Raw genomic sequence first — 11,632 nt, 5'->3', positions numbered from 1 at the left:
GTGAAGCAACATCCTCCACAACTAGACTGAGGAACAAAAGGACGGCAACTTGTCTGTTCCCCTTCCCCCAATTCCCCAGGGCTGTTCCCATCCCCCAGTTCCCCAATTCAACAACAACAAAAACACCCAAAAGACAAAAGGCAGCGCCAATAAGCCAAGGCTCGCGGCCCTTCTCCTGCCCTTCTCCGCAGTGTGGCCCACAGGCCTGAGGCAGCTACGGGCTCTGGGAGAGGTGCTTTGACCTGGTGCCTGCAGGGGCTGTGAGCAGGAGCTCTGCCCCTGGGGATGGGTGCTGCAAACTGAGGGAATGAAAGCAATTATTAGAAACAGCGGTTTAGCCAGCCCAGTGGTAGCAGAAACGAGCAGGAGGGAAAAACAAAGATGGGCAGCAAAGGGGACTGTCAGGAGCTGCTCCCACATTTTGGAGGACTCCAGTCTTGGGGAGGCAGGAAGGGTGAGCTGCTGGGGATCTTTGTGGAGCTGCCGCATTTCTCCAGGGGTCGTTAGAATAAACCCCCATCCCAGACCCGTTCTGTGCAAAACCACGTTCCCTGCAACCCGATCTTCCGAACCTCTTATTGTCTGTTTCATGCCAACAGAAGACATTCCGGGTCCCCTGAGGGAGATAAATCTCAACTGCTGCCAGTCAGCCCTGACTTCCCAGAAGCAGCTGCACAGCTGCCTGCAAGCCATTACGGGTTTCAAATCACAACAAATGTCAGTAATATTGTAAGGCTTGCCCCTAACCTCCCACTCCAGCCTAACTCCATCCTTCTGAAAGAAAAAGAAAAAACATCCACCAAGCATTTTGAATTTCGCCTTGTAAGAGTAAAGTGATGCTAAGTCCACCAGCCAGAACTTTCCCCTTTAAACTCAGATAAACAGCATAGAGCTGTGACCTTACATCAGAAAAAAGCACTCTTCTGTTCTCTTAAAATCACATGGATATCTGCTCATTTATAAACAGATACTGAGTAAAAGCCCACAACACGGGAAAGCATTTCCCCCCTACGGCATCAAGAATAACCTATAATATAGTATGGCAAAAGTTACCACTTAATGCCTACATTTTACTTTATGACTGATAATTTCATTTAAAAACATTTAAGTGAATAAGAACTTAGGTTTCTGATAAGGACTATGATGCATTACTCTGATAATTAGTACTTTATTACCAGGCTCAGGCTGCAATTTAATATGTGAACTTTAATACACAGCAACTATTTCTCACATGATTAGGTATTAACAGTCATTATAAAATGTTCTTGGTGTGAGCTCGGCAAACAGGAAGCAACTAAATAGTGTCTAAAGTTAAAAAGGAATACTGGAATTTTATATTTACAACAGTATGTTTTAACTAAAGAAGAAATGCTGCAGCTTCCTTTAAAATAGAAACAACACAGCAAAATTCCCAGAGGAGGCATTTAGCAGTGAGCTTGGTTTTCATTTCACTTGCTTAATCATTAAACATGAAGGATGGCTCCCGATTTCTCCAAGATCAAAATATTAATCTATTTAAAAAATGCCACAGGAGGCTGTTCCTGCTTTTCTCTAGAAGACAGATTTAGTTTGCTCTTGCTTACAATTGAATGTATCTCTCAATTTCTTTCTTTTTTAAGATTTTTATTGGGGAATTGGGGGATGGGAACAGCCCTGGGGAACTGGGGGAAGGGGAACAGACAAGTTGCTGTCCTTTTGTTCTTCAGTCTAGTTCTGTGGAGGGCAGTGTCACTGGCCCTCATATGTGGGATCCGAACCGGGGCCCTCTGGCGTCCCAAGCCAGCTCTTAACCAATGCGCCACTCGGTCGGCCTGTATCTCGCAATTTTAACAGTGCCTGAACCAGAGCAGGGTAACATGAGTTATATTTAAGTCGAGGCTGTGGGCAAAGAAGACAGTGAGAGCGCCCCAGATGCAGGCACTGCCGCCACTCATGACATCTGATGAAAGGATACATGTCTCTGAAAAAAGGGTCAGCACTGAACTCCAAGGAGGCGAAAACACAAAGCATCCCCCACTGTTCACTACTGGGAAAGAACCAAAGAGAAGGAAAATAATAAGGAAGGAAGAATAGTCCCCATTCCCTGAAAGTTTTATATCTATACATATGTGTTTATGTACATATGTATGCATGCATAGGTATGTGTATGCACATATGTGTGTATTTTGTATGTACAGATGTTCCTTGACTTACAATGGGGTTACATCTCAATAAACCCATCTTAAGTCGAAAATATCGTTAAGTCAAAAATGCATTTAACATATTTACCTACCAAACATCATACCTTAGCCTAGCCTACCTTAAATGTGATCAAAACACCCACATTAGCCTACAGCTGGGTAAAATCATGTAACACTATGAATACACGCAGCGTACCAGCTGTCTACCCTTATGATTGCATGGCTGACTGGGAGCTGTGGCTCCACATGAGGGAGGGTCGTACTGCAATATTGCTAGTCTGGGAAGAGGTCAGAATTCAGAATTCAAAGTACAATAAGTCCTCACTTAACGTCAATAGGTTCTTGGAAACTGCAACTTTAAAGGAAACGACATATAACGAAACAAGTTTTACCATAGGTTAACTGATATAAACAAGAGTTAAGTTCCTACGGCATATTTCTGATCACACAAAAAACCACCAAACTTCTAGGTCAAGAACCCAAGCACTTCTAATACTAAACATTGACATAAATGTGAGCCATATATGCATTTTAGAAGATGAATAAAAACAAGTAAGAGCACGCAATGATGGTGCCAACTTGGGCCAGTGAAGCAACGTCCTCCACAACTAGACTGAAGACCAAAAACTACAACAACTTGTCTGTTCCCCTTTCCCAATTCCCCAGCGCTGTTCCCATCCCCCCAATTCCCCAATAAAAATTTTTTAAAATCTTAAAAAAAAAAACAAGTAAGATCATTCTTTTCCAACCCATTTGTTCCAGTTCAGCATCACGGGTGTCCAGAGCCTATCCTGGCAGCTCAAGGTGTAAGGTGGGACCCACCCTGGACAGGACCATTGCAGGGAGTGTGCACGAGTGTGTACTCACTCACTCACTCACTCTGGGACAATTTAGACTGGCCCATTCACCTCACGTGTACCTCCTTGGGACACAGGAGGAAACTGGAGTACCTGGAGAAAACCCATGGAGACATGGGGAGAACGTGCAAACTCCACACCTGAGGCCCCGGCTGGAATTGACTGTTTTTTTCCATAAACATTCAGTGAAATGATTTTGAACGAAATTACATTATCTGAGGACCTGCTGTACGGTTTTTACTGAATGTATTATCTCTTTCGCATCACTGTAAAGTTGAAAAAAATTATAAGTCAAACAATGAGAAGTTAGGAAGCATCTGTCTGCGTATATGTATATGGGTTGTGTATGTATGTGCATACTTACATATATGTTTTTATATAGATGTAAAAGTAATTAATCAGTATTTCAAAGCATTTCAAGAAGCATAAACAAATATGGACAGAAGAACCTCTCTCTGGTAGGTAGGTACTCTTGGAATGAAAATTCACCCTGAAGATAATGTCACAAGCCAGCAATGATAACAATATTCTTTTCCAAAGCACCTGCCAGAGTGAGATAAACCGGCTACATGGAGGGTTTTCCCCTCTGGCCTGCATCTCTGCAGGTTATTCCCATCAAGCAGAAGTCTAAATAATCACTGTCATGCCCTTTGCAAGGTTGGAAGAGGGTCAAATTGGGAAGAAACAAAGATTTCTGGAGACAACATGCCCATCAGTTTGAGCAGGAGTTTTTTAAAGGTCCATATTTTTAGTGAAATGTAGGTTGGGAAGAAGACATTTGGTACCCTCACTGTGTAGGTCGGTTCAGAATGTGACACTCAGCTGGGCCACATCAGGAAGCAGGGAGCAGAGAAGCTGTAATGCCACTGCATGGGAGAGTCATGGGAGGGTTTTCAACAGGGAGTGTCAGGACCAGATCTGTGTCGGGGCAAGAGCCAGGTTGGAGAGGGCAAGGCTGACAGCAATGTCATGCTCATCCAGGGGAAGCGCCACATAGGAAGGCAGGTCAGTGTGCAGTCTGGAGGGAGGTGTGGACCAGAGACCCTTATGGGTGCTGCTGCCACTCAAGTCATACCTGAAGAGGATGAAGGTGAGTTGGGGGCGGGGGGAGGGCCAGGCTGCGGAGTGCTGGGACGAGGAGATGAGCAAAGAGATAAGGGGGATACAGCAGTGGTGACAGGGAAGCTAGGAAAGGGGTTATTTTAAAAACCAGGGCAAGAGTTTTAAGAGTAATAGGTCAAAACGTTGTCAAAAGCCAAGAGAGATCACACAAGAAAAGAGATGGAAATTACTTATTCCTTTATTGTAATTTATTCATTGCATTTACAACAAAGAGGGCAATGATGAACTTGGGGAGGGCCGCATTTGAACTAAAACACTTTTAATGGTTCTTCAATGCCTACTATCCAAATCCATGTCAAGGTCTCAAAGAAAATCTATCCTTCAGCCGACAGGCAAACATACCTTAGGATTTAAGTCTCCCATCTTGACATTTTGCTTGAGTTTTCCTTAAAATTCATACCCATCTTTACATCCATCTCAAATCATACCTGTGCTGTGAAGCTTTATGGGACCTCCTCAGTCCAAAGTTCTTGATACTTCCTTTAATTTGAAAAGTATTTATCTTAATATCTGACACCGGGCATATATCAGCATAGCCAGCTCACTCAGCAGGGTGCCAGCTCTTGGAACCTCCTTTTCCTGTTGCTCACCTATTTCCCCACATTCTCATTTCTCCTCTGCAGCTTTCTCACTCCAAGTCATCATCTTTTCTGGAATGTTTTCCTTTCTATTTTTCCCCCCTCCTCCTGAAATCCCCTCTCTCTGAAACTTCAGCTTTCATGGCTGAACTTGTCAATGAAGAAGCAGTTTGCTGATCACCCATCCAGAAATCACCTTCTATTTCTCCGGACTCCTTTAGCTTAGTGACGGCTATTTTGCAACTCGAAATAGTAAATGATACTTTAATTTCGGGCATGTGTCCATACGTGTGTGTGCACTTTTCCCTCCTTCTCAGTTGGATTCTAAGCTCCTGGAGAAGTAGCGAACTGTAGGAATTTCAGTGTCTGACAGGCCTGGGTTCCATGCTCTTGGACTGGCTGCCAGCCTCTTTGCATCTCCATTTCCTCAGCTGAAAAACGGAGGCCAGAATGCTGATTTTTGTAGGGGTGTGTTCTCAGTCAAGCTGAGGCATGAAATGGCATCCTGCCCGATGCCCAACGTATGGTGGCAACTGCTATTCCACACTTTCCTTCCTTTTTCCCGTTCCTTCTTCTGCCTCCACGTCAACTGGGCCATTCATTTAGAGAGATCAGAATGTTCCAAAACAAATAAGGAGCAAGTGATCTGGATCAGAACAGAATTCCAGTAATGGGTGTATCCTGTATTTACAATATACAAAGTCACAGCCTGACTTCTCTGGACTTCAGCTTTCTTTTTCCCATTAGACAAATAAGGAATATAATAGTACTGGTCCTGTCTAATCTATTGAAAATGTGCCTGGGATAATACTCATATGTACATACAAATGTGTCAAACTAGAAGAAATGGCTAAATTATGGAGTAAGCAAAATATTCCAACTTATAGTTAATGGTATATAAACTTAGGTATTTTATTAAATAACAATATTCTGATCTAGTGAATGAAAAACTATGTTAACACTAAGACTCATGTTAGGGGTTGTAGATTAAAATTTTATTTCCTGTTTGCTCTCTGTATGGCAGGAGAGATGGGTAAAGGAACAGAAGAAATATAAGATGTGAAAAAAACTATTAGCTAAATAACAAATTAGTAAGATTTGCTTTTAAAAGTTTTTCTTTATTTGCTTTTATTTAGACTTTCCTATCAAATTGTCTTCAAACTGTTTTACATAACCCGCCCCCCCCCAATATCTCACAACCTTACATAGATTAGATGAGTGTAAAATAACCTCAGTGGTCAGCATTTTGACTAACTTACAAAATCAATTAAAGCAGTATAATACAAAATATCAAAATATAGTACATCAATTATTTTTGGTTACTGAAGAGGAAAGTAAATGCTAGTTAATCACTGAAGAAAGCAGGTACAAAAGGCTGTATAAATTATGTAAAAATTGTAGTGGCTATTTTCATCCCAGTTCTCGTATAGCTATATTCACAATGGCATCAACAAAATAAAAATTAAAATGGCCACTGCCACTATGTTTCTCATTGGAAGACAGTGCCACAGCTTTGTGCTCTCCCAGTATTGACATGCTTGAGTTACAATCATGCATTTTTAATCAGCGTAGTGGGCTGAGGGGAAGGAAACAGGGAGCACGGCCAGCGTGCTAACAATCGGACGCATTAATAATTGAGGCCTTCCTTGTCTGCAACAGCAGTCTGTGTACACTATCTTCAGTGAGGTGCTCTCCAGGTAATTAGGAGGGGCGGGAGATCTTTCTCTTTAGAAAATCTGTGAGCGTTTTCTTGAAAAGACAGCTTCACCACTTCCTGTTAAGTCATTCCCTGGACTCAACCCTGGAGAGTAACTGTAAAAAGAATAAATCCCCTTCCTCCCCAGTCAAGCCTAAACACAAACTTTGCAGCCCAACAGTGTTGCTTGGCAGGGCAATCCGAGCGTTTGTTTTAAAGGTACCCCAACTCAGGACCACCAGGGGTGGACACCCAGGGAGCTTGCATACCTCCTAGGGTCCAGGCTGCACCCCAGACACAGGCCTCAGCATGTTTTTAGAGCTCTCCAGAGGATTCTAATGAATAACTATGCATTAGAGCGAATGCTTTATCTTGGTCTTATATCAAGTTCACACCTGTTTTGTTTACCTAAAAAAACAAACTATTATTTTTTCAGCTTAAAAAAAATTTCCAGGGAGTGCTGGCTCTGAGCAGCAGGGCCACGGTTCGGATCCCACATGAGGGCCAGTGACGCTGTGCCCTCTACAGCTAAGATGGTGAACAACAGCTCAACCTGGAGCCAGGCTGCCGTGAGTCACCAGCGACAGCATAGGCTGCAGTGGGCTGCCATGGGCTACCATGAGTGGCTGGCAGCTGGCGTGAGCCGCCGTCCACCCATCTGTTTCACCCGGAAAGAGCGTAATGATAATACCAACATGGGCCAGTGAAGTGACGTCCTCCACAACTAGACTGAAGAACAAAAGGACAGCAACTTGTCTGTTACCTTCCCCCAATTCCCCAATAAAATCTTAAAAAAAAAAAAATTTCCAAGCAGAGCATACAACACACTTCCTTACTACAACTACCCTTGCTACTATGATCCCTTCATTATCTCCCTAAAGATGACACTAGTGACTAGCAAGAACGAGCCTGATGGGGCTCTGGATAAGGGGTGAGATATCCAGAGCTCAAAGATCAGATCGTGCGCACGTGTGTGTGTGTGTGTGTGTGTGTGTGTGTGTGTGTGTGTGTGTGTGTGTGGCAGGCAGTGCAAGGGAGTGAGAGGGAGATCTCTTTGCTCACATTTCATGGTAATAGAGACACTAATTTTTTTTTAGAGTTATAAATATGTGTGAAACCATCTGGTGTTTCCTGCTGCTGCATCCTTTAGATGCTGCAGGTTTATATGCCCATGGCATCAAAACATGATGAGCCTAAAAAAGTAATATTTAAAGGACATTGTGTTTTAGTGTAATCACACAGTCCATTGATGTTTCATAAGCATACTATTTTAGGATGTCAGCAGTAAAGAAGGACTAGTTGAATATGTGAATGACAAATACATTCTCTGGCCATCTGGACATCACCTTTTGTAGAGCGTTCACATTTTTTATTCATTTTAAAAAGTTGGTTTCAGTCTTTTAAAAAATTGATTTGTAGTTCTTTATATATTCTGAATGTGAATATTTTTCAGATACTTTCTCCCATTCTGCTTTTTCATCCACTTTGTAATGGTGCTCTTGACATAATTTTAATATAGTATTAATAATATATTACTATATAATACTATAGTAAGTTTTTTCTTTTATGGTTCATACTCTTTGTGTCCTGTTTCAGAAATATTTGCCTACTCCAAGGTAATGAAAATGTTTTCTTCTAAAACTTAATTTTTAAAAATCTTTCCCACTTAAATCTCCAATCCATTTTTATGTATGAAATGAGGAAGGGGTTAAGATACTGTTCCTTCCAAATAGCAATCGATTGAACACCATTTACTGAAAAGGCTACCCCTCTCCCACTGCACTGCTGTGTCACCTCTGCCATAAATTGCGTGACTGCATATAAGTGGGTCTCTTTGTAAACTCTGTTCAGCTCCACTGACCAGTCAGCCTAGCCTTGCACAAATGCCACACTATCTTCATTAGCAGAGCTTTAGAACACATTTGTTTGTGGTAGTGGAAGTATTTCAGCACACTTTTTTCTTTAAGAATGTGTTGGTTATTCTTGGTCCTTTGCATTTCCATGTGTTTTTTTTTTTTTTAAGATTTTTATTGGGACAATGGGGAAGGGGAACAGTGTTGGGGAATTGGGGGAAGGGGAACAGTCAAGTTGTTGTCCTTCAATCTTAGTTGTGGAGGGCACAGCAAGCTCAGCTCCAAGTCCAGTCACCATCCGGCCATCTGTCGGCAGCTTGTGGCCGCTCAGTTCAAGGTGCCGTGTTCAATCTTAGTTGCGGATGAGCATAGCCCACCATCCCATGCGGGAGTCGAACTGGCAACCTTGTTGCTAAGAGCGCACGCTTTAACTACTGAACTATCCAGCCACCCATGGCAGTTCAGCTCAAGGTGCTGTGTTCAATCTTAATTGCAGGTGGGCCTAGTCCACCAACCTATGTGGGAGTCAAACCAGCAACCTTGTTGTTGGGAGCAAGTGCTCTCACCAGCTGAGCCACCCTTTTTGTCCCATCCAGAGCATTTATATGACCGATAATCTAAAGGGAAGTAAAAAGAATACTAGAAAAAACAAAGGGCGAATTGTATGTTCTACAGAAGCTTTCAAAATTGGAAATGAGTTTAAAAGCAGTATTTTTTGGATATAACATCTTTCAACCAAGCATGTTAAACTCTTTGTAAGCATCTAATTAGAAACATTTTTCTTTACCTTTTTTTTTGGATGGGAAAACGGAGCTATAAGATATAAGACACTTCTAGTTACAATGAGTTTGTCTTGATTTCGCATTCAAAATCATCACTTATTATTCCAACCTGTTATAATGATTTAGCAAGAGCTTTAGCATGGACACAAGTGTATATTTGTGTTTATTTTTCAAAGAAATGTAATATCATGAAAAATGAACAGCATCTTTAAGGTGTCCTTTAGCATCTTTTTGCATATTAGCTATACTAATATCCAGTTGTTTTAATTTGTTTTTCTATAGTTTTGTGTCAACACTAACCTAATCAGTGGATATAATTACAGAATTCCAGAAGATTCATTTTTAGATATGACACAACAAAATTTTCCAAAAACTTGCAACAAATGCTAGCTTATTTCCTTTTAATCTTTTTAAAGAAAACATGCTACCGTGATTGAACCTTACATTTCTATAATCCACCGAATGAAAATTTAAAATGAAACTAGGAATTATGGAAAAAGCTGAGAGAAAAAGCTGAGATTGTTTAACAAAACCAGTAAAGTAGATAGATGTACAATTTTAGTTTCTTGAAAAAAATATAAAATTATAATACAATTATAATTCAAGTTTCAATAACAAAAATCCTTATAGTGGGAGAAAATAAATTCTCATATTCTAGAATAGCAAGTGCTATGAAAGAGCTGTCTGAAAAATATTTTGTTCTGTTAGTATTTACTCCAGCTTTTGTGAAACATTAAAAAAATATAAGTTTTAAGGAACACATTACAATAACCATCACTACACAGATTTATGAGAATGTTGCAAGCTGTCTGTGAAAAACCTTTCTTAACCACATTAAATATTTTTTTAACTTTTTTTAGCTGAGCCATCCTGCCACCTGTTGGCAGAACCGCGGCAGCTCAGCTTGGGTCAGGAATCAAACCAGCAACCCGGTTGCTCAGAGCTCGCACTCTTGAGCGAGCTCTTAACCAACTGAGCCACTCGGCTGGCCCTAAATTAAATATTTAAAGGTTTCATTTACAAAGTACTGAAAAGAAGTTACCCAATATAATCATATCATGATCTAAACAATGTGACGCTGAGATAGTAACAGTTGTTTTAAAAAGCCATGTCACGTAATTTTCTGACCTAGTTTTTAAGATATACAGAGGGTGCCAAAAAAAAATCTATACGCATTTTAAGAAAGGAAAAAAACTGTCTTGAAATTGTAATACTCAATATATACCAATAAAAAAAGATGAATACATGTAACGTTTGACTTCTGCAATTACAAGAGGTGCTCAAAGTAGTTACCATCAGCACAATTTTATACAGTTTTTTCTTTTCTTAAAATGTGGATACAGTTTTATAGTACCCTCTGTATATATCATTTTTTTCCCCAAGGTGTTTTATTGCCTCTGTTGACCTGAGGGGTGGGGTGGGAAGTGGAGTAGAGAATGTTGTTGTACCTAAGCCATTTCCTATTTGTCCCTATTTGTTCCAGGATATCTGAGCGTCGTAGGACGGAAAACAAATTCTTTTACTCTATAAGTAACCATACTGGGATGTATGTTACCATCACCACCATTAGATGAGACTTAAAAGCACAGGTAAAGCAAAATAGGCTGAGTTTCATATGCTTATTTTTGGACAGAAAAGGAAAAGTGACAAATAAGTGGCTTAGAATGAAGGAGGAATGAAATAATCATTTTTAAAAGCTCACTTGGATGAATAAATTATTGAAAACTGGGACCATTTGTACTTGAGTGAACAGAAGCTGAATTTATTTTGAGAGTTTGATATTTTTCCTTGGGTATAATTTGTTATATTCAATCGAGGCAAAAAGAAACAAGAAACAAAAAACACAACCCCATCCAAACCAAACCAAGCCAAACTAAGCCAAAAAACTCTGTAGCAGAAACACTTAGCCTTACTGGAGAGAAGGGGAAGGGCCACACTTTTACCGGGTGCCTCACACATACGGGTCCCTCTCCTTACTGTGCATAAGTGATGACAGTGTATGCAGTAAGTGGAATCCATGGTTGAAAGCAGCCCAGCACGTAAGTACTAAACTGACTAACCCACTAAAATCATCTTACTGTGGCACCTTGTCCCCAAATGCTATACCATTAGAATCTGACAAGAAATATACTGCTTACCCTTGGGGAAGTGATTTCTTCAAGACGTGGCTATGAGTAGATATATGATCACTGGCATTTAAACCTTTGTGGTAATTTAAAAAAAATGGTTGTACAGGCTGGCCGAGTGGCTCAGTTGGTTAAGAGCTCACTCAAGAGTGCGAGCTCTGAGCAACAGCGGTTCGATGCCCGGCCTGAGCTGAGCTGCCGCTGAGCTGCCAACAGGTGGCAGGATGGTTCAGCTAAACAAACAAACAAAAATGGTTGGGGTAAAGCCACAGAGGCCAATTTTCGAGGAGTGCCATTTCAGAAATGGCAGATCAAAACAAATCGTTCACAGAGTCCATAAATATATATGGGTATGCCTTGACTCATTAAAAAACATATCCCAATGACTCCACTTTAACAAATACAGATCAAAGTGTATTTTAAATAAAAGTAATTATG

General features: G+C 40.8%; 1 protein-coding gene across 4 annotated transcripts in view; it reads right to left on the bottom strand.

The window, feature by feature from the left end:
* The window catches only part of LYRM4 (LYR motif containing 4), a 159,774-nt gene that overhangs the window by 43,327 nt on the left and 104,815 nt on the right, over positions 1-11,632 (bottom strand). The window contains exon 3 of one of the 4 annotated variants that reach the window (XM_019632564.1): positions 5,321-5,383. The exons of the other annotated variants lie outside the window; for them this stretch is intronic. Within the exon in view, the coding sequence (XP_019488109.1) occupies positions 5,336-5,383 (48 nt within the window). The 3' untranslated portion in view covers positions 5,321-5,335. Of the gene's footprint in view, positions 1-5,320; positions 5,384-11,632 lie in introns of those variants that run through there. 4 annotated transcript variants of the gene reach the window in all.

Source organism: Hipposideros armiger, unplaced genomic scaffold (genome assembly GCF_001890085.2).
Source record: "Hipposideros armiger isolate ML-2016 unplaced genomic scaffold, ASM189008v1 scaffold_1153, whole genome shotgun sequence".
Lineage (NCBI taxonomy): Eukaryota > Metazoa > Chordata > Mammalia > Chiroptera > Hipposideridae > Hipposideros > Hipposideros armiger.
Note: the sequence above shows the minus strand (reverse complement) of the source record. Positions and strands in the feature narration are given on the sequence as shown.